This window comes from Fusarium oxysporum, chromosome VII (genome assembly GCF_013085055.1).
Source record: "Fusarium oxysporum Fo47 chromosome VII, complete sequence".
NCBI lineage: Eukaryota > Fungi > Ascomycota > Sordariomycetes > Hypocreales > Nectriaceae > Fusarium > Fusarium oxysporum.
Window position 1 is genome coordinate 434,822 of NC_072846.1, and position 23,057 is coordinate 457,878.

General features: G+C 47.3%; 7 protein-coding genes across 7 annotated transcripts; 5 read left to right on the forward strand and 2 right to left on the reverse strand.

Annotated features, from left to right (window-relative positions):
• Positions 1-503: 503 nt before the first annotated feature.
• Positions 504-2,286, reverse strand: FOBCDRAFT_203869 (uncharacterized protein; the record flags this gene model as incomplete). Its single annotated transcript, XM_059609086.1, has 7 exons — positions 504-509; positions 767-850; positions 886-929; positions 1,097-1,430; positions 1,506-1,642; positions 1,853-1,949; positions 2,257-2,286. 7 exons carry the CDS (start codon positions 2,284-2,286, stop codon positions 504-506), a joined length of 732 nt encoding a protein of 243 aa, XP_059465284.1.
• A 4,735-nt stretch (positions 2,287-7,021) lies between these two features.
• FOBCDRAFT_120565 (uncharacterized protein) lies at positions 7,022-7,363 on the forward strand (the record flags this gene model as incomplete). Its single annotated transcript, XM_059607744.1, has 1 exon — positions 7,022-7,363. A coding segment is annotated over one exon (342 nt), but the record flags the coding sequence as incomplete, so codon positions are not given.
• Positions 7,364-7,381: 18 nt separating this feature from the next.
• Positions 7,382-7,999, forward strand: FOBCDRAFT_95127 (uncharacterized protein; the record flags this gene model as incomplete). Its single annotated transcript, XM_054705369.2, has 1 exon — positions 7,382-7,999. A coding segment is annotated over one exon (618 nt), but the record flags the coding sequence as incomplete, so codon positions are not given.
• A 3,265-nt stretch (positions 8,000-11,264) lies between these two features.
• FOBCDRAFT_140849 (uncharacterized protein) lies at positions 11,265-12,579 on the forward strand (the record flags this gene model as incomplete). Its single annotated transcript, XM_031195585.3, has 3 exons — positions 11,265-11,899; positions 11,949-12,363; positions 12,418-12,579. 3 exons carry the CDS (start codon positions 11,265-11,267, stop codon positions 12,577-12,579), a joined length of 1,212 nt encoding a protein of 403 aa, XP_031028460.3.
• A 1,647-nt stretch (positions 12,580-14,226) lies between these two features.
• FOBCDRAFT_203871 (uncharacterized protein) lies at positions 14,227-14,580 on the forward strand (the record flags this gene model as incomplete). Its single annotated transcript, XM_059609087.1, has 1 exon — positions 14,227-14,580. The coding sequence occupies one exon, from the start codon at positions 14,227-14,229 to the stop codon at positions 14,578-14,580; it is 354 nt and encodes a 117-aa protein (XP_059463680.1).
• A 1,598-nt stretch (positions 14,581-16,178) lies between these two features.
• FOBCDRAFT_164461 (uncharacterized protein) lies at positions 16,179-19,086 on the reverse strand (the record flags this gene model as incomplete). Its single annotated transcript, XM_031195462.3, has 5 exons — positions 16,179-17,924; positions 17,983-18,168; positions 18,222-18,728; positions 18,816-18,870; positions 18,926-19,086. Coding segments are annotated over 5 exons (2,655 nt in total), but the record flags the coding sequence as incomplete, so codon positions are not given.
• Positions 19,087-22,353: 3,267 nt separating this feature from the next.
• On the forward strand, positions 22,354-22,974 carry FOBCDRAFT_241539 (flavo protein; the record flags this gene model as incomplete). The annotated part of the gene is made up of 2 exons (XM_031195463.3): positions 22,354-22,887; positions 22,948-22,974. 2 exons carry the CDS (start codon positions 22,354-22,356, stop codon positions 22,972-22,974), a joined length of 561 nt encoding a protein of 186 aa, XP_031028608.3.
• Positions 22,975-23,057: the final 83 nt, after the last annotated feature.

Consider the following 23,057-nt stretch of genomic DNA (forward strand, 5'->3'; position numbering starts at 1 on the left):
TTGCAGTAGGTTTGGCTTCCTTCCTGAAGATAGAGATAATAAATTATGGATATGTGAATAACAGATAGCTTGGCTGGAGTTAAAGAAGAAGAATATAGTGTTTATGAGTTATTGCTAAGCGCTATTCTATTTAACTGGCGGCTAGCAATAACAGAAGAAGGGTATTTTGCTTCTGTATTTAAGTCTATAATAAGTAGTAATGAAATCTGGGTTGTATCTGGATGTCTGATGCTGCTAGTTATGCAATGCTATAGTTAATAGTACATTTTAATTGGCAAGATGTATAACTTATGTATAGTGTTATATATAGAGAGGCTATTTATGCTAATAATAATTAGGTTTATCTAGAAATTATATAATTTGCCTGCTAATGCATCTGTAAGCAGGGCTGCTATTAATATAATATTTTGTAATATATAAATGAAATGTATGATATAACTTAGCCCCGAAAGGAGAGTTTATTATGATAATTCAACCACTAATAGTGTTATTTTAGTAGAAGTCTATAGCTAAATTAACTTTAGTAGAGTTAATTCTATTATTAGCTACTAAGTTATATACTTAAGTCAAACTGGGTTCTGTTATCTTACCACTGCCTTTATTAGACTATCTGAACTAATAGATCTATTACCTCTTTAATCTGCTTAAAACATGGCAATCTACTATAGCGTTCTATCTCCTATCGTTTCGCTTTAGTTATAATCTGGTGCATCTGAACTCTCTCGATAGATGTCAGCCTAAGGGCGCAAGCTTGCCTAGAACTAACAAATTTTAGGTTGAGAGAAGGCCATGGTTTCTCAGATATAAGGAAAGTATTATATATCCAACTGTATGTCGCCTCAAGGTCCCCCTGGGAGCAGTCAGCAGGGGCCAGCTCTTTGCTACCTGCACGAGGTCGATAGCAGCCCTCGCTGCATCTTCGACCCGACCTAAGCCATGGTAGCAGGTCGCGAACTCGGTGAGAATAAAGCACTGGTTTCTCGGCGTCAGTCGCTCTACTGGTCGGTGTCTCCGGAACTCGGTGAGGAACGTGAGGCCCTTTTTGTAGTCCGGCTCGGCCGCGTCCTTAACCGCAGATTAGTACATTATCATGTACAAGTTTGCCAACTGCCCGGCTCCCGTGCTGGTGTCGAGCTGAGCGCCTCTTTAGCGAGCTCAGCCTGCATTGCAGCCTCGGCTCCGGCTGTGTCGCCGCCAAACATTCGCAGTATCGCGTCGTATTGGGCCATGTAAGAGGCTTGCGGCCTTGTCCAGGGTTTGGGGGCGCCCTTTTGACTCTTTTTGCCTTTGGTCGGGGCCTCCGCAAGCCGCTTTGCCCTCCCTTTCATCCCTAGCTCCTCTGTTATTCGACCTGACGCCGATGCATTACTCCTCAGCCCTGTCACACCCTGGAGGGCCGCGAAGACATCTCCTGTGCCAGTCCCTTGTACCTGTATTACCTCTCCAAGGAACTTCTACAAAGGCTCGTCTAATAGTGCCCTCGCAACGTCACCAAACCTCTATACCGTATCTAGCTCCCGCTGCACCGCAAATGCAAGCAGATCCCGAAATATTATTTCCGCGAACAACGCGAATTCTCCCCCAGTTGTCTCTTTCAGCTCACTCGCTAGCCGCTCTACGAGCTGGCCGGGCTTGACCTCCCCTGTCTGAAGACAGAGAAAGTCCACTATCTTGCGAGCCTCCTCCGCAAAGGCATTGGATTAAAGATACCTAATCCCCTCCCCCTCCCCCTCCCCCATTTCCCCTATTTTAGCCTATAATAGAAGTACCTGCAATCCCTTAAGTTATAAATGGCTATGTTACACACTTATATCCCTGAATCGATTAACGCGTTTTTTTTATTCTAGCCAACCTAGGCTAAGGGACCCCCTTGCACTTCTTAACCCTGGCTCCCTAATTAAAACCCCTTGCAAGTAATGCAATCTGGTATTTTCCCAAGTTACTAATAACTAAATTAATATTAGTAAAGTTAATTTTACTAATCCATTTTAAAGCTAGTAAAAGAGGCAGAACCTGTAGTAAGTGTAAAATGCTTAGTAGATCTAATTTAGCTTTAAAGTCTTAACTAGGCATTGTTAGGCATCTTGTTTGGACGGTCTAGGCAAAGCATAGGGCAGTACGGAGTAGTGCTTTAAAGTTTTAAGAGAATCAGGTGCTACCAATCAAATATCTTTTCGTCCCTGTAGGGGTACGAGTTATGTGACTTCGTTACAAATCCCATCGTTCTATCCCCTATCCAACATGGGTGAAGCTAACATGGGTGAAGCTAATCCTCGACTCTTTCATTCCCTAGTTATTATTATTATAGAGTTAGGCTTGTGCGAAAAGGGGACGATTGGTGATAAGGCAAAGAGAGCACTTTTTATAAATAGTAGGAAGATCTATGTGGCAGCTGTCAGAAGTAAAGAAGCTACATAATAGGAAAGGATATTCGAGCGGCATGTCGAAATCTTTCTGCCGGTACAGTAACCGTTGCTCTCATCTTATATTTCAAGGAGAAGAGAGAGTCGTACTCCGAATCACATAGCGTCATCCGGGACACGCGACAGCCGGCAATTGCGCCCACGCAAAAAATTGTTTCCAGTGGGGATATTAACATATACCCCGTCCTGGTTTGCCGATGGGTATTGATGACCAGAGCCAAAGAAATTGCAGGGTGTGGTAGATCGGTGCTAGCGTCTCACCACTCCAAAATAAGATTTAATCGAGGTATTTATTGGAAGATCTTGGGCATTTTAATCTCTTTCTAACTCTCTAGTGTGGCGGCTTATGGTAAGACGGGATAATAGAAAGCCATCTTCTGATGATATGGATCTAAATTTTCTAAGAATAGGGCGAGTGGTCGGGAGGGGAAAGGGAGCTTAAGATAGCTATAAAATGCTACTAAATGCCCAAGAACGCAGGAATGAAAAGCACCTATTCACTGTCAATAAATAAGGACCTTCAATCACACTCTCAAATAAACCCCAATCACTACCTCAGGATGAGACTCTTTTCAACCCTTATGATCTTGGCCATAATTGGTCTTGCACAAGCCTAGTCTATCAACTTCTTTGCCGAAAAAGGCGACAAAATGAAACGGGTTAGTGCCAATGGAACCAAGAGAGGCAACTGCATCAACCTTCGCTCGGATTACGACTGGGTTACAACTTCCATCACCTTTTATCCTCAGACGCCTGCTTGGCCGGACCCAAATGGATACACAGTATACAGCAAGGCCAACTGCAAGGGCACGGCATACTATGGAGTAGAGGGACAGCAGAACCCAAAGAGGAGGTTCAGGAGTTATAGGGTGAAATAAATCCTGGCACTTGTACTAGAGAGCTGATACTAGGCTATCCTATCAGTTTGTATATGGACACCTACCTTTAACATTTGAAGGTAAAGATTTGGAGCTAAGGGTGGATAGTAGTCAAAGACAACTTGAGGGATTTAACATGTTAAGACATCGTACTTTCTCACACTTATCAACATCATATTTTGACCGACTCGAACTAGACTAAATGTGATTTAAAACTCATTAATACTGGATCAAAGCATATAATAAGACCTCCGGACTCACCTTATTTATATTTCTATAAGTAATTTCTGCTCGTTGTTTGTATATTCATCTTTCAAATTGTTGACCTCGTCGTCGACCTCGAGTATTACTAGTCACTTAGATTCTAGTGGATATGGGGTCCCCATTCAGCCAATTGCCGAATTTCGCGGGCAAGATCCATCTATTTTCGGATATGCGGGGCTTCCGCTCAGCCACTCACTGAATTTCGCGGGCAAAGTCCATCCATTTTTAGCTAGTGCACAATTACCCCTTTCTAGGATTTTCCATAAGACACATGACGACGCAATCGCATAATCTGAGTCTCGCCTGGTCCTCTGCCTGAGAATCCCGCCTGATTCATATCCTGTTAATTGCACTGCCTGCGTACTTAAGAATCACCCCCAATTCATATCCTGTTATTCTTACCTCCTACTCTATTGTATACTGGATTTAATATGGAGAGACCAACAAAGCGTGGATGACCACGCAAATATGCAACAGCCAAGGAAAAAGCGATAGCTGATTATTAACGCCAGCAGAACAAGCAGCAGGAAGCAGTAACTAGAGATAAGGGCTTACCCTATAGCAATTTCCATAACTTGCACTATCCTATCCAGCACAAACCTTCCTTTGTCATCACACTTTCTTGGCATACAAGTGTTAAGAAAGTGGCACCGTCTACACCTAAATCCTTAACAGGTGCACAACAAACCATACAATCTGCGCTTTGCGCAGCCGCAAGCCGCGGCGATGGGTTCGTCTTCGACGAAGCTGCCCGCTGCCCCGGACCCCTTCGATCTGGGGATCCACACTCCCGCTAATCTGAACCGAGGAGCCCGTGCAACAGTTGACCGGATACGGCATCAAACATGAATGGTGGTCACAGTGAACCGTGGAGGTTATTGATTATCTGCAGACATCTATTCGGTGTCATGGCGTCGAGTGTACGTATTTTTCGTCTTAACAGGATAAAGCACGAAGCCACAAGGCCAGTCTTGCACTGCCCCTCCCCGGCGGCGATGTAATCATTGTCTTGTCGCCATGCCATTCCCGACTTCGGCTCTTTCCCACCATCGCCCGCTTTGACCCTTACTTCTGAATCTAGGCCCACCCCAAGCATAAGCCCATGCCCCCCGCCTCCCCGGGGTTCTGAGCTGAACCAGGGATTATGGCGGTTGAGAGCCGCAGTACAGACAGTTGATCTGTAGCATTTTTTTTTGCCATACTTTGACTCCATTTCCAAAAGGCATCGTGCAGCGTCGTGCTGAAGGCTTCGGTATGATAGAATGCCACCTTGATGTTCGACGTAACTCTGATCTCCCATAATCAAATGATAAGTAATGCCCATAGATGACCTCATCCATGGCCGTTAGTCTCATGGTCGATCAGGTTATAGAGCATTCACAACCCCCTCCTGTCCCCTGGCTCCAATGCAGCCGTCAAGGTTAGCCCAACAGCATATCACTATCGAGATCCTCCCGTCGTAACTGAACACAGCAATGGGTGACTGCCAAAACTGCCGTGCTCCCGAATGAGACCTGGCACCGTAATAAGATGGTAGTAGGTGCCCTATCCTGGATTAGAGTTTAGGACGCAGGGGAGGGGGAGACGGGTGAAACCTAACGCTCGGATATTCTTTTTGGTCCCGTCCCCACCCAATTTTTCCCAACGCCCATTTGGGCTTATTTCGAGGACCTGGAATCTGGAGGCTAAAACGATGACCAAACGACAAATTTTACCCAACCATTCCAGGTCTACAGTACTAGATGAATACTGCTTCCCCAATGTTGCTAACTAAACATGAGCAAGGGTGCACGGAACTTTCGCAACAAGGCGTCACCCATACGACTTTGCAACGACATGATATGGCAATGGCGAACTTTCTGAAACCAGCGCCTACCACAGCAAATAGCTGGACGTTTGATATTGGTTCAGCATCCTGGTTTGGTTGATCAGAAAATGTTCCCTACCACCTTGCAGACGCAAAATTACACTGCAGTCGGCTTCACGAGGCAAAATCATTCAGCCGTTCTTGACCCAACATGCACGTTTAGCGTAAATAGCCACCCGCTAATTGAACGCAAGAATTGCCTAATTGATACAGCCAAGCCAATCGCACACGCGATAACATGAGCTAGCGAATTTTGCTTTCGCAATGACCTCGGTTCTAGCTGTTGGTTTGTTAGTTAAGTTATAGATAATATTTTATCCCTGTAGACGTTTGTGTTGAAGGCTGTGTTAGGAAGATACAATCCCCTGGCCCTGTGAATACTTGGTCTCATTCTTTCTGATCCTTTTACACCTTTCCTCCTCGTTCTGTTGGAGAATCAACATACGACTAAGCAATCTTTGATCGATCGCATCTTCCCCAAGATGACTAGCCCCTGCGCGAATTACTATGTAAGCTTCCATTCCTGACTCGAAGTCTAGATGATTGATCGCGAACAGGGCCCTATCAAGTGCCGCAATAATGTCCTAATATTTGGTGGCTGGTGCGATTTCTGTCTGGTGTGGTCTTCCCAGGCGCAATCGAGTCGTTCCCACGCTGACCCTGAACATGGCACTAGACTGCAGGTACAGAGATGCCTACGAATAATTTGCTCCCTCACCCTTCGACTCCATCCAACGAATATGTAAACACTATGAATGAGAACGGACGGAAGAATAAGGCGGCTGCTAGTAAAGAGGGTGTGGCATACTGGAAGAGAGCCTATGCTGCTCCTTAGTCCGTTCAGAAACTTGCATATCTGGATGAATCGGGGATTCTGGGGCAACAATGATCAGCGCTGCCTTCAAATCGAACAAATCAAATCCGGGGTCATATTTGAGATATTTGGTAAACCTGAACGCCGGATTTGTTGTTTGAAAGATTTATTCAAATTTTTCAAATTTTTCAAATCCCAGCATCTATGCTCTCCATGTGTCGCAGGGTAGGCATGATCTTCACGGCCTCAGGAAACAACTGTATTAGTAATAGCTATATTCTTTAAGTAACTCTGCGGAATGGAATACCCTGCACAAGAGAACAACGAAGAACAATCAATCAACACATTTGCTGCTGCAAAATATATTTACTTTAACCCTTAAAGCACGCTCAGTGCGACAGTTATGAGCCCGGAGACTCTTTCATTGCCTCTCTCCATCATTATCAGCATCTTCTCTCCCGCAAGTCAAGTCCATCACCACCAGCATTTTCTGCTATTAACTTCGTCGTAATGAGAGCTTTCTTTCAAATTGAAAATCTCCTCAGGGGAATCGGCACGAAGTTGAGCCGACTGACGCAATACTGGTTTCCGGTTCATAGTCGGATGTATCAGATGAAGCGATATGAAACAGCAACTTGAAACCCGCAACAGATTTTAATAGAGAAGACTCCTAAAAAACTAACAAGCATGATCTCTTTAATCAGCAAGAAGCTAACACATTAATAAGAAGTCCATTCAAAAAGACGCTATCCTTTTCTTGACTACATGTCACAAAATGTCGATCAAAGATCACAATCTCACCTTGCTCAACTCCCGCGAGGACTGGACCAACTGGATTAACTCTATTGAGGACCTTGCCGTGCGCAACGACGTCTGGAGTTACTGTGATCCAGAAGGGATTGAAAACTTGGTCTTCACTGCGACCAAACCATCGGACTCAGCAAGCAAGGACACGATCCAGAAATATCACAGCCTCCAGGCTATCTATGATAGCGAAAGGAAGAAATACGACAAGGTCTCTGATCGCATCGACCTCACAGTGTGTCAGGAGTTCAAGCAGCACTACCTCGGAATCCATGATGTCCGCGGCAAACTTATTGCGTTGGCTGATAGCATCCAACCCACTGCGAAAGACCAGAAGCAGAATATAGAGAACCTCAACGAGTCGCAGATCTGTGATGCATTCATTGAATCATCTCGCGAAGTCAACCCGCCGTTCTACAACTATATGAAGTCCAAGGAAGCTCAGGTTGAAAGCGAGAAAAACCTCGTTAAGGAGGCTGCAAAAACCATGAAGATCTCAAATGCGTTTCTTACCGCACTCAATGAGATTAATCCTGGCCACGCCAGTAGCGGTTCTGTCGCTATCTTAAGTTCGACTGATTCTGAAGAGGAAGAAAATAATGAAGATGACGATGTCACCATTGTTCAGAAAGCTCAGAATACAGTAAATAGAGCAATCAAGACCTTCCGCAAATTCAATCCAACCCTCTCCGAGAAGAAGATTACAATCGGATTCTGCATTAAGCAGTTCAGGACAATGGCACCACCGAAGGAAAAGGCTATTAGAGGGCGAGCAGCCCACGCCACTCTTCAAGGAAGAAAGCACAATAATGATTCAGATCTGCAGAACGAAGGGGATCAGCCGCAACAGAAAAGACAGCGAACAGGACATTCATCCTTGAACACGGGTTTCCGAAATTGCGTCTGCGGCATGTCCCACAAGTACACTGAGTGTTATTATCTTAATCCTTCGGGTGCGCCAGAGGGATGGACACCAATCATTCAAATACAGTCGAAAATCATCACTACAGTCAAGGGAAGCAAACGCCTTAGAGAAAACATCGAAAGGACCTCAAGAGATGCAATATTGACTTGCCTAAGTTCTGGCCGTCAGATACTACAAAGAATCAACCCAAGCATCTAGCAGAGGACGAAACTTCAAGCACAGATAAATTTCTATCCAAATCAAGAGCCGCATTTGTTACGTCAAGGTTTGCGTTTGGCACAACCGCAAAAGACGAGTACGGTGATTGTTTCCGACTTGACAATTGTGCGGATACACATGTCTGCAATGACCTGTCTCGCTTCACTAATTACACACCACTCGATGATGAAATCATAGAGTTTGGCAACTCAGACACACACATCACAGGCATAGGAAATGTCACGGTCCATGTCGACACTCCAACAGGCTCAGGTCTAATTCAACTCGAGAACGTTGCTTACGTTCCTGGATTCCATTGGAATCTCATCAATACGCACTCTCTCGAACAAAAAGGACTTTATTTCAATACAAGGACTTGTTGGATGGAATATTCGGATGGATCAAATGCCTTTAAAGTAACTAAACATGGTGCTCTTCGAGTTGCTGAATCGCACATCAAGGACATTATATTCAAGGCTGAATCTCATAAAGAGGCAGCGCAGTCCTTTGCAATAGCTACTAAATCGAGAACGCCTCAAGTTACGACAGCTTCTATGGATACCTGGCATGCAAGGCTAGGCCATATTCGAATGGAGGCTCTTGAACACATGTCTCAAGCAGTCGAGGGAGTTGCACTCGGGACTCGCAACTTTGAACGGAATTCAGAACTCTGTCCTGAATGCCAACTCGGACAAGCGCATCAACAAATCTCCCGCATACCAACGTGGAGAGGAACTTATCCCTTCGAGAAGATACACCTTGATCTTATCGACATGGAGGAAGCATTCAACGCTGACTCCTGGGTCGCTCACTTCTATTGCGACTACTCAGCTTACCATATCACCTTTAACCTCCCAAACAAGAACCAAGATGAATTTCTTTCTATAACACAGGAGTTTCTGACTATAACAAATGACAACTGGGGTTTTACTACGCGATACATCCAATCAGATGGCGAGAAGGGTCTTGGAAAGAGATGGAAGCATTTCATTACAATAAAGGGAATTACATTCAACTCATCTTCACCAGATACGCCAGATCAGAACGGTCTTGCCGAACGTTCTTGGGGGGGGGGGGGGTAATTATAGCTATCGCTCGCAAGCTTCGAATACATGGAAATCTACCTCAGAAGCTCTGGCCCTACATCGTTGCTCATGCTACTCGCCTCCTCAATCGCATCCCAGTTCAACGAAAGCAATGGCAAACTCCATTTGAAATGGTTCATGGCCGAAAGCCCAACCTCTCTAATCTCAATATCATTGGTTCTCTTGCCTACGTCTTAATCAAGAACAAGAAGGTCCGTCCAGCTAGAGCGAAATTACAAGAAAATGCACTTATGGGATGGCTTGTCGGATTGGACGCAACCAATATCTATAAAGTTTGGGTTCCACATCTTGATCGTATAATTGTATCTCGAGATGTTCAAGTTGATGAGAAAGTTATATACAGTCCGCAGCTTGCTACAACCCTTCCTGAATCAGGACAAACTCTCACAATCACGATCAATGAATTTGATCTCGACGAAGAGGACATCGAGCCATTATCCATCATGGAAAGTACAGCAACGTCAGTTCCTGTTTCAATGCAACCGGAAGCAGAACTATCTCTACCAGGATTGCTTCTTACACCACAAATCTCACCTGAACGAGCAACAGTAGGGGAGATACAGGTTGAACCACCCGTGGATAAACCGCTAGCATTACCGCGGCCTACAATTCCAGTAACTCTCTATCAAGCATCACCGCGTCCTCAGACAACAATACAACCAGGAACGTCCAGAAAGAAAAAGATAACGGACGCTTCAGTGCTCCAGAATCTCAGAACAACTTCTGGAAGGAGTATCAAATTGTCACAGAAAGGACAAGGTGCAATCGAAACATTCAAACCACGCCTTACTCGGCACCAAATCCATAAGCAAGCGCGAAGACACGCTCATGCTCTACGATTGGAACGCGCTAAGCTGGGACAGCAACTCGCCCACGCTTTCGCATCAGCACGTTCAATACGAACTCAAAGAAAGGACTTGCCTCCACCTCCTGACTTTTGGCATCAATTGACACGGCATCCTGAGAGACAAGGCTTCAAACGAGCCTCAGACGCCGAGATCAAGTCACTCAAGGAGAAAGGGACATTCGAGCTAGTCGATTACCCTGAAGGCAAACAAGTTCTACCACTCAAATGGGTCTTTACCTACAAACTGGACGATGCAGGTTAGCTCATTCGTCACAAAGCTCGCATCTGTGTCAGAGGTGATCTCCAACACCACTCTGGTGAAGACATCTACGCAGCAACCGGTGCTTATCGAAGCTTCCGGATTCTGATGGCTCTCGTCTGTGCGTTTGGGCTGATATGTCACCAAACTGACTTCAAGAACGCCTTCGTTAACGCTGAAATGGACGAGGAGATCTACACCACATGCCCACCGGGATATGGTCAATCAGGAAAGGTCTGGAGACTGCTCAAAGCGCTCTACGGTCTGCATGATCTTCTCATCATCGCGCAACCTGAATACCTTCAACAAGTCAACAATTTCAAAGCAGCAGTACACAGCAAATACGAGATCAAAGATTTGGGCGAAGCAATCTCCTTCCTCAACATCAGAATCCTCCGAGACGTCAATGCCAAGAAGCTTTGGATCTGCCAAGATGGATATATCAACAAACTTGGTGTCAAGTTCGGGATTGATCAGTCAATGAGAACGGCAACGCCTCTCACTTCATCCTACCGTCCCCAACCTTTCGAAGGACAGGCCACTATTCGACAGATAACAGAGATGCAAGAAAAGGTAGGATCAGTTCTGTACGCGGCAGTAGTAACAAGACCAGATGTCTCCTATGCAGCTAGCCAGTTAAGCCAATTTGCTATGAACCCTTCACCAGAGCACCTGCGGTATGCGAACAGAGTTCTCTCATATCTCCAGACCACACGGTACTATGCCATCGAGTTTTCGGGCTCTGTGGATAAGGCCACAGCAGTAGAGACAGGCGATGATGAAGTACTACAGCAGTCAAGCGACGCATCGTTCGCGGATGATCCAGAGACTCGAAGATCCACCCAGGGCTATCTCATGAAGTTGTTTAGCGGGGCAATCATGTGGCAGTCTTCAAAACAGAAGACTGTAACCACGTCAACGACTGAAGCGGAACTGTTATCGCTGTCTCATACAGCGAGGGAGACAATAGCTCTATACCGACTGTTCGGTCAGATACAATTCGATCCAGAACACCAGAGCGATACTTGCTCGCACGATAGCCAACGATCGAAACGGTCTCAATCACCAACGAAAAACTTTCCCTTGTATGGTCCCGAAGGACGTCGTCTGGTCAGAGCCTCGCTTGGCTTTACGAACGCACATACGCTACCTCAAGCCCTCCGTCAACTTATTGGTGAGATGAGATGCGTGTCGGCGAAGAATAGAATTATGCCGCAGAGGTTCAAGACAGAGTTGGAGAAGCTTCCTGAGGTGGAATGTTTCATGGAACCATTGTTTGATTACATGTTCTATGATGACGAAATGAGCGCTGAAAGTGAAAGACTGGTAAAACGGGCTGGCGCAGAGGAGTTGGTCCGCAGGGCTTCTCGCATCGCTGAGCGGTCCAGTGACTGCGCCGGCATGCTAAGCGACGAGGCAGCTTGGAATGGCCTGGTGCATACACCGTTGCTGGAGATGCTGGTTTCTGATATGAGAGATGCCCCGGAACATAAGATCTTGGACTTCATGCCATGGTAAGCTACGCATTGCCATTAGTTCAGCAACATGCTGACCATGTCTCAGTACCACGACCAATATCGACTTTCCATATCACAGGTTTGCTGAAAGTGCAAGCCGTGTTGACTATATCTTTCGATTCCATCCTAAACGCGACTCTACCATCTTGACTGGGGATGCACCACTACCATCGCAACAAGAACCACAGCAAATACAACCAGACATAGCGCCATGCTTCAACTGGACATCTGACAGGATGCTACAACAGTACCCCCTAGGCATCTCCATCGAAACTAAGCGTCACGGTGGCGACATAGCCAAAGGCGAACAGCAGCTCGCCATCTGGCACGCAGCCCAATGGGAGTTCCTCCGCTCACGCGCTGGTCCTTCTGCCGTCGATGAACTTGGTTTTCTTCCTGGTATAGTGGTACAAGGCCACTCGTGGTCACTTGTTATCACGACCTGGAGTCAAGCTATAACGGTAAGTGTATGGTTTGTTTGAATGTGAGGATTGTGTATTGATATTTGTGGATAGACGGTACTGCCGAGTGTGGAGTTTGGTAGTACAGATTCGACTGTTGGTGTGCTTCAGGTCATTGCTGGGTTACGGAAACTGAGGGTTTGGTCGATGGATACGCTTTGGCCGTGGTATAAGAGGAACTTGCCTGAGCTACGGAACTCGACTGCTGATAACTAGACTCTCCACCATACATATGACTATAATTAATAATGAAGAACGATTTTGTGCATGGCAAACCGCTAAAACATAAATAGAGTGGTCTTCTTCCTTTTGGACTAACGTATACGACAAGCAAGTGGATCTGAAATCCCTCATACACTTCTTTCTCATCAATTATTTCTCAACCACCTAATATTTAACAATCTAATAAAGAGTCTCAAATCATTCTTGCCCTTCAGGCCTATCAGGCAGACCCTAAATTAAGCCTGCGACGCGCTGCAAAGATCTATCAGGTTAACTTCTCAACCCTCTGTCGCCGGGATAGTGGCATGCAAGCTCGTTGCCAATGTATCCCGAATTTACGGAAACTATCTGATCTAGAGGAACAGATCATAGTTCAGCATATTCTCGGCCTAGATTTGCGAGGATTTCCTGCGCAACTGCCTGTTATTGAAGAAATGGCTAATCGACTGCTTACTGACCGCCATGCGTCACCTGTTGGCAAGCGCTGGGCTACCAATCTCGTCAAGCGGCAACCAGACCACAAGACGCGTTTTCAGCGGAGATATGACTACCTGAGGCATTCTTCTCATCTTATTCAGCCTCTTCATGTCGGGTGCTTTGGGCTGCTTAAGAAGGCATATGGTCGAGAAATAGAGCATCTGACCAGAATGTCTATAACACATATTTCTAAGACCGAGTTCCTCCCGGCCTTTTACGCCGCTTTTCGGGCCACTATAACCGAGAAGGATATTAAAGGAGGTTTTAAGGGAGCTAGGCTTATTCTTTTTGATCTAGGAAGTGTAGTCTCAAAGCTTGAGGTGCAGCTACGGACTCCAACGCCGGCTAAGGAGCAGGCTAGTCAGGCTCAACCTTGGACTTCAAAGACTCCAAAGTCAATCCGCGAGATTGAATTTCAATCTGATTACCTCGAAAGGCGACTCAGAAGGCATCAAAGTAGCTCCCCAGAGCCAACTTTAGAAGCACTTAAGTCTATATCCAAAGGAACAAAGGCAGTAATATATGAGATGGCTTTATTAAGAGCTGAAGTCCACGACCTTCGACAGGCAAATGAGATACTTAGCCGGCGGCGCAGGGTAAAAAGGACCTGCCTGCAGAATAGAGGGAGTATGACTATACAGGAAGGCCAGGATCTAGTTGATCAGATGGATGTAGATATACAGGTAGTAGCCGAATTATCGAGAAGTGGTGGTCAAGGAAGTTCAGCGCGACCGAGGGTTCGGCACTGTGGGACTTGCGGTAAGACTGGGCATAATGCAAGAACCTGTCAGGAGGGTATTGAGGCCTCTGGAGATGAGTATAGTAATTGATTTCAATTGATCAGATGGTTTATTGTATTTTTATGGCGATTTATTTAAAGAAGGTTGAGATTTTTGATCCACTCGCTTGTCTGATCCACTCGCTTGTCTGATCCACTCGCTTGTCTGATCCACTCGCTTGTCTGATCCACTCGCTTGTCTGATCCACTCGCTTATCGTGTACGTTATATCATTTTCATTTGGTCTATTCTATTAGTCCCATAAGCTTATATGAACACAGAAACCACTCAATATCCAGGAAGCGATGATTATCAAAAGAGACGAATGGGAAGGCGTTCTGGGTATAAAGCTCCAGAAAGAGTTCTATAGCGACATGTCGTACAAAATGGTTCTATTGGCACGAAAGCAGCAGGTTTATCAAGCACCACTTACAGACATGAACGGAACAGCTATGAGATGGATTACGCTTGAAATACATACCGAGATGAAAGTCGGTGATGTACTCCCCACGGGGCTCGCCTTACACTCTGTGGGCGTTCGAAGGAGCTGGTGGGGGTATACAATTAATTGTTCTGACCCAAGTGAATACGCTCTTCCTTTGACAAATGAGTTTCTGAGGCACTGGAACGCGATCCTTGGCAACTTTCCGTTTGACGATCGAGACATATTGGCTGCACAATCGGAGGAACCCGAATATATACTCACCAGAGGAGGGCAGGCCTTACTCCATGGAAAATAAGAATCAAGACCTATTCCTCACACGATTAAAGGAATTTGATGATAGTGAGCTGAGCCACCAGGAAAGACCATTTTGGGACGACAGATCGATTTTCCATATCGACACTCCTAACACTTCCCAAAGTCATCTTTTTACTCGTTACAGGTCGCTTCAGATAGAAAAAAATGTAACTTCTTCAATTAAATCAACTTACGGAAGCTTTCCCTACAGTATGGTGTTTTTTTTTTAGCTCACGCACTGCTACGGTTGGAAGGTGTTCCGTCGAAATTTGTTCTTTTGTTCTTTTCGAATGCACAAGTCAACCCTGACCCCTCCAACCGTCATAGATATATATAAACGTTTTAAACGGAACGAATGAACGAACGAACGAACGAAAGTGCCCATGTATGGTTATGTTGCTGTCTCACGAGTTACCTCGCTGCAAGGCCTACTCCTTGAGTCGCCTTTCGATCGTCAGAGTCTATAACCACACGCCCACGGAAGGTTTATACGCTTGCGTTTCCTAAGTACTGTGTTTGTGGCTAACTGTAAGGCAGGGATGAAGATGCGCCTTACTGACCAACAACGCCGTCAGGCTCAACAGCTGACCGATCCGCCGTATCCACCACGCTACATTGACTAAATGACGTTTTCCTATAAGCTACAGGGAAAGGGTAAATTCGATATACAGTATATAGTTGATTGAGCCTGTCAGGAAGTGGTAGAGGGACGCCTACGACTATTAGTCAACTCCCTTACTACAGGTTTGAAGTGGTTTTAATAGCTAGTTACTGTCGCAGTCGAAAGTGGGATCTAAGGTGTTCCCCAGAAGAGCTTAATAGCCGGTATAGGGTATTTACCCTTCGGGCTGGATATTTAGCCGTTAAGTCCCCTGCCTTGGTAACTTAACGGGTGTTCGAAGTATTTTATAGGCGCTTACTTATAGTACTTTTCTATTAGCTAATTGTATTACAGGAGAGAGCCCATCCTCTAGCTATTAGAAGAACACTAATAGCGTTCTAAGAGCAGGGAAAGGTCCTATACTTAGGAAGTACCTATAACTCATTTACTGAGCGATTAGAGATTGCTTGAGTATGTAGCTATATAGGTCTTGTAGAGGAGTCCCTGAATAGAAAGTCAACTCTACTAAACGCCCTTAACCTTCCGGGTTATAAGCTTTAGCCTGAGCTCACCTTCCCACTGCACTACCTTTTCCCAACCCCAACCTGGCACCTGTTCCAACTCCAAGGAATCATCATCTTTTGACACTTCATGAAGCTGCTATACATGAACCTACTTACATAAGTATACTGCCTTAAACGATTTGATTCCCTTAAGGACCAGCCTCTCGGGCGGCAGCTGAGTCTAGAAGATTCAGTAGGCAGAGATTTAACCAGTACAAAGACTCCATCTGTATAGATATAACTGAAGCGAAATCGTCAGTCTCCGAGATACTTAAAGCTAATGAGAGCCTGGAAGCGATGCTCTGTTTCTTCCGCCCCAAGTCACCTCATGAGCCACACTTTGCCAGTGTGTTAGGCGCAAGGCCGGGTCAACAGATGATGCGCATGCCGTGTCCTTCAAGTATACAATTAATCGCTCCTCATTGTTTCCTACAGGCTCTCAACAGTTTCAGCAAATAGTATATCCACAAAAGATGATGCAGGGCCTACAAATCCCTTACGTGCCGCAATGTCGATAGACACCAGTGCCTGTGAGCCCGCGTGCACATTGCTTCCGACATGGCCCATCAATTGTAGCTCGATCCCTGCCGCCAGCGATGGTTTCGACTTGGTCGGTTCGATCATGACGGCGCCGGAGCCGTCAGATTCAGGGCCTGCCTCTCCCCTTGCCTTTCCTTCTTCAACATCAATCGAGATTTCTTGAAACACCATGATTCCCCCGTACGATGGCGTCGCCTGAGCTTCATCTTCCTGTGCTGCCGGATATGTGCCCGAACCATCTGCCGAGTCCACCGACCTTGTCCGGTTGACATTACCAGACGGCCAAAGGTTAATCGTCGAACCAGACCGTGTGGAATCGGGCAACGAGAATCGTCGTCCGCCCACTGTCGCCATGATCCCACTGTTTGACTTGGTCGCCACTGAACTGTCGATCCGTCCAAACGGCCAGAACTTGGCTGACCGTCCGTGCCAGCTGGGTTGAGATTCTTCACGCCCGTCCCCGAGCTTTGCAACATGCCCAAACTCTTGATGCACGTCTCGGGTGAACTCTTGTCGAAACTGCGCCGATACTTGGAGCATCTTAAAGAAGCCGAGAGGCACAAGCTCACAGTTTTGACTCAAGAGTACCGAGTGAATGGGAATCACCAGTCGCATCGCGATCATGGTGGCATCTGCCTGCCCTCCGTCATCTCGGCAGGGTACGCGAACGATGGTGGACATGAGGACGGCGTCTTTAAATAGGAGCTCCTGCGTCCACTCCCGTAGCGCTTTGATTGTGTCCGAGAGCTGACCTGCAAACTCTGTCTCTTGGGCGCTTCGTTGCAGTGAGGCCGCCTCCTCCAAACCCTGGAGTACATTGGAAACAGACATGTTCTCAAACCTCCTGAGAAACTGCACGTGCCACTTATCGAGAGCCTTGGTCGGAAGAGGCATGGATGGAAGTAGATGGCGGGCACCCTTTCGAACCAGGACCTCAAACCCAGAGCTGACACGGGCTCGGACGGCAAAGAAACCCAGATGAACTCCCGGAAGCACCTGGTTCTGCTCTGTCGTATACGTCGACATGGATCGAAGTTTCGTCTCGAATTCTGGAGTCTGGATCTGCATCCTCGATCTGATAATGCCGCTCACCTGATGAGGCTCAGCGAAACGATAGCCAGCCGACACGAAGCGCTCGGCGTCTCGGTCTGACTCAACGCGCCGGATGAGCAACATCAGCGATCCGAGTCCAGAGTCTGGTTGCCAGGCTTCGAGGCCTTTTTCTGCCATGTCAACACCGCCCTGTTCGCCTTCGTGCACGCCTCCGTTTCCCGATCCGGGACTTTCCTGAGTGTTTTTGTGAGGCACTGTCTGTGACCACTTGTCGTTTGCTCCTGTGGGAAGAATCTCATCCCACAAGACGCCTACTGAAGTAAGATCCTCTCTGAGTCGGTCTGCTAGCGCTACTGCGGCGAGGCAAAATAACTCCCTGAAGATGACGTCGTACCGCTCAATCATCTCGCCGTGCTCGCTAATGAGCTGAAGACCACGCCGTCTATCTTTATGGGTGCCCGAGTGCGGCAGCTGTGATACATGCTGCCTCATGCCGCCGACTAGGATTGAGATTATGCCCCAGTTTCTCGACGCTTGGAACATCCACTGGAAAAGTGGGTGACCGATGCCGAATCCTCCCTTGGCGTTCTTGGTAGAGTTAGGAAGGGGTTCTGGCCGTAGAAGAGTAACTGGACCAAATGCTTACCTTTTCCAAGAAGGAGTCGGTAACGACGGTGCTGGGAATGAATCCATCGGGATCGACGAGGATTTTACCGCTATTATCAAAGACGGCTGCGCCTAGTGTGATCTGTTGGGCTCGGAGTGCCGACTTCCTTATATTCCTTGCCCGAAGAATGGCAGAGACGGCAATGATGAAGCAAGCGCCAAGGGACTATACCACCAGTCAGCCACTTTCTTGATGCTATGGGGCCATGTTATACTGACAAGACAGATGACAACGATGACAGTTGCGCTCCTTGAGGGCTCGTTGCCTTTAGGCTTGATGTTCTTAAGCCGATATTGAGTTCCCATAGCAGCACACCAATGCATCCCTGATACCGCACCTGCAAGGAAAACAGCTGAGATAGCTCGCTTCCACCACGCGTTAGCCCACATGGCTCTGAAGACGAAAAACATGGCGAGCGCAACATTGCTAGCAACGACAGCGATAAAGGCAGCTCCGACAACATAAGCTGGTCGATATACGCAGGTGTAGTTTTCGATAGAGGCGTTTCCGAGGTAGTGCATGCCGCAGACGGCCGTGCCACAGAGAACACCACCAACAATAACTCTCCACCAGGAAACGGTATTATTGGTGCCGATAGCGAGAAAGGCTGCTAGCAAGACGAGGATAGGTATGAAGAAGGATACGGCTGTGTACCCGCTAGAGTAGGCGATTTGCATCTCGGGCTCTCCATTGGCAAGGTCGATGGCTCTATTTCCGATGAAATGCTAATAGAGGGAAGTAGATGGTGAGCGTCTGACGGATTATTTGGGATGGGATTTACATGTAACAGGTATATGATGACTGCAACTTACCATGCACCAGATGGCTACTCCGCCCATGGTAACAGCAGAGCTCACGAGCAGGAGGCTGATCTTGAGTCAGTATGATTTTCCTGCGAGCATGGGATGAGGGTGAGGTATACTGGTTGAAGAGACCCCGGAATGCAGTTCTCCTGTTGATGAGCTCGAGGGTCGAGCCAGCGCCGACCAGGCTGACGACGTAGCTGAGAGCAACAAAGCCGGCATTGTAGCTCTGGGACACGATTTGACCCCGGTACTCGCGAAACAAGTCGTGGGAAGACATGACGGGATTTAGAAACCCGTGGATGAGCAACTACGAATGGGAAAGAAGCGAGGACCTCTACTTGGCTAGGTGGAACAATGGGGCACGGGTGGTTCTTAACTGACGCTATAGACTACCAAGTGCATGCGCAGTAGCAACGTGGGGTACAGATTAGGTAGGTAGATATGGAGCAGGGGGTCATACCTTGCTGGGAACTAGGCTGAGGTACTCTGAAGATAGACAGATGGGCATGTTTCATGCAGAGCTTGTGACCAGAACAGGTTGGCCCATTCTTTGTTGACCTGAAATTATTTGTCCTTGAGCAGCGGCATTCGAAGGAATGGAGCGTAAGATTGCCCTTTCGCGCCTTGTGCATGGTAGGTGGCCACCTCTAGAGACTAAAAACAGACACTCGCCGGCACTAACAGACCGGCTAGTGTCAAGAGGGGTGTAAGGGCCTCAAACTCTAAGTTCGGAGGCCGTCGGACTTGGGAAGTGGAAGTCCATCTGTGATCTCTCGTTTAGCCGAATCAAAGGGAGAGGATGAGGAGAGGCGGGGAAGAATGGGTTCTGGGCGAAATGCTTGAGATTTTTCCCAGTCTCGATTTTTAAGTATAGACTTTGGTCAATAAAACTCTTGTTGGTTCGTTGGAGGCCAGAGATCGGCAGTTGAAGCAGGTCTGAGCCGTGTGAGGCTTGGGCTGTGATAGGTCATAAGCATGTGCATGTGCATGTTTCTTGTGAGAGTGTGCTTATATGAGTCATAAGTATGCTCTCTTACTCTTCCAAGCCCCTGTCAAGGTAACATCTGTACGGCACCCGATCTAGGCTCATGGAGATCAATCGTCATCTTGACAGGTGGTGGTGGGGTTTGCACCTCTCTGGACCCTGGTCGCACTAGTGGTGCCAGTGGCTAGCTGAGCCGGGAGGGGGCGGAGATTGTAATTTCATACAAAGACATCCATTGTTGGAGAAATCTTTTTGAGATTGACGTGCAAGGATAAAGGCCAGGGTTGTTTGGTGGTCAGCGTGAATATGTGATTGTGGCCTGTCTGTTTAAGATTGTTCCTGGGCGATTTAATCATACTATTAGATCGTTGATCATTGCTTTTCCTGGCAGGTCGATGAAGAATTGTCGAGGTACATAAGTCACTCTGATTGTGAGGCAAGTAAAGCACATTCATCACTTTTGCCCGTTGGTCTGGTTTGACAGTTATTCGGCCCGGGAGGTCGAGGCACGCTAACCAACATCTGTGACTTCCACCGTTTTCGGAACTGTATCCCGCACACACTAATCAGATACCTAAGTTTGAACCACACGAATGGAAGACTACATGGTGTCCGGCAAAGTTTTTTGTTAGGCCCCCCTAAAGGGTTTTGTTGTGGGGGATGGGAGCTGATCAATTGTTCCTCCCTAAATGTACCTGGAATATCTCTGATTTACATACCAGCTACCTTCTAGTATTCTGTATGCATTCCCTTGGCATCAACACCAGCTTGACATTGACATCTATCAGGCCTAGTCGCGAGAAGGTTATCTAAAGCCCTCTCCTCAAGCTAGTCCCAAGCTTCCTTTACAGCAGTTCTAAGCCGATCATATAACATCTTCTCAGGAAAATGGCTCTCCATGTAACCCTTCACCAGGGGGTTTCATACAGCTTCTATAGGATCTAAGTCTAGAGGGAAAGGGGGCCATCCTGAGACCTAGATCCCTCTATCCTTTACCTCTTTTATAGTTGCTGCAACTGCGTGAGAAGAAACATTGTCCTGCGTGAAGACAAATCTAGAGTCTCGATATAGCCGATTCCAACCACATACAACAGTAACTATGTTCTTGATAGCTATTTACTGTTATTAGTCCCCAATCCTTCTCCCAGGAGACACCATGGCCCTTGCCATAGCGCACGGAAAAGCGGCCCCAGAACATCCATTCTTTCTTCCGCTGGTCTTCCTCAAAAATGCAAGTTGGATCTTGTTGCTCTCCTGCCACTGGTTGACACCTTTCCCCCCAAAAAGATCAGGGTGGCGCACTAACAAAACTTTTGCCGGAGACCAAGTCGATGAGCCAACGCACGACGGTGGGGAGGGAACTGGAAGACGTACTAGTACCATTGCGGGTTAATCGGACCTCATCCGTCAGCACTAACCGTTTCCTCAAACCTTGGATTCGGCGAACCTACCCAAATGGCAACCCCAGCTGAGCCCCCTCCACCCCAGTCCAGTGGAGAAGTTGAGAGATGCCGCCTCGCTTCAGACCAACCAACACCACAGCAAGGGGTAATCTCCCCAAGTCTAGTTGCCGGACGGGTGACATCCAATTATTCTCCTAGCCCTATCTGCGCTTTACCCCTGCTGCTCTCCCTTGCTAATGATGCATCTTGAGTCAAGTGGCTGCAACGCGCCCGCACGGTCAAACACCTTGCGATTGACAGGTAATTAGGTAAGAAGCGTGATTTGTCGGAAAACAAACGTGGCACTTCAGATGACTTCATCGCGTGTACTGTCTATATCTCTATGCTCTCCCCGTTGCCCCTATTGTGATCGCTTGAGTGTATGTCTGTCGACTAAAAGTGGGGGTCTGAGGTATCTGCATTGATAGGCGGTCTCAACCCTGGAGGTCACTACGTGACCACCCGATCAGATGCTTTGTACATGATCCAATCTAACACGTCCCTTCAGCTTGAGGGCATCGCCGTCAAGCTGCGCTCTTCATCCTTCCTTAGTTGTAGATGGTGATGATTGCTGATATTGGCGTGTTTGCTGTTGTGTAGTGGGTAAGTAGATGCTGCTGAGATGGATAAGATGGAGGAGATGGTGATGATTGCTGACTTTGGTGTGCCTACTGGTGTGTAGTGGGTAGGTGGACGCCTCCGAGATGGACGAGGTGGCGATGCTGATATTGGCGTGTTTGTTGGTGCAGCGGGTAAGTTGACGTCTGCCATATAGTCATAGTTGTCCTGTTAATTTGACCCTTCTTTGAAGACAACTTGGACTCGCAGTGATGACGACGAATTCGCTAAGGAACTTTCCAGGAACTGCTGGAGAAAATTCCCCATGATACTGTCTCCTCCAACTCTACTACCGGTCGTCCATACTCCCTCCTGCTGCACAATTGACTTTGGGACTGCGATCAAAACCACACCCAATGCAAACGGCCGCAAAGAAAGGAGTTATTTTGGCTGAAGAGGGCTATATTTGTTGGCGATCCCACCAAATTGACCCTCATTGAGAAGCGGCTTCGGGGGGAAGACTACCTTGTGCTCTCACACTGCTGGGGCACTCCGACCAATGAAGAAAAGGAGCGCTTCTGCACCACTCGCCAAAACTACCAACATCGATTGCTGGAGGATTGTCGTTGGGATTACCGGTGCAACAGGAGCTGTCTACGCAATCCGCATCCTGACCATTCTGCGCCATCTTGGCGTCGAGACTCATCTAATCATAAGCAAATGGGCGTTGGCGACGTTGAAGTACGAAACGTCCATGACTGAGGCCGAAATCCGAGCACTTTCCAGCAGATCGTATACGGCAAAAGACCTCTCAGCGCCTATCGCATCAGGATCATTTCAGCATGACGGGATGATGATTGTTCCCTGTAGCTTGAAAACCCTTGCGGCGATACGATCTGGCTATTGCGATAACCTGATCGCCAGAGCTGCCGATGTCACCCTTAAGGAGGATCGCCGACTGCTTCTCGCCATCCGAGAAACGCCCCTTAGCGTAACTCACTTGGAGAACTTGCTGTCTCTTCGCCGCGCGAACGCCATCATCTTCCCTCCTGTTCCAGCTTTTCATACCGGGCCCGAGAGCATCGAGGACATCGTCTGACAGAGCGCTGGAAGGATGTTGGATATGATGGGAATATTCACAGACGGCTTCGAGCGATGGAAGGGATTCAAGAGAAGCTAGGCCGATTGCGCACTCATATTTAAAGGAAACTGCCAGCTGACGTCTCGGAATAACATAGGAGTGTAGCATTTACAACATGACTA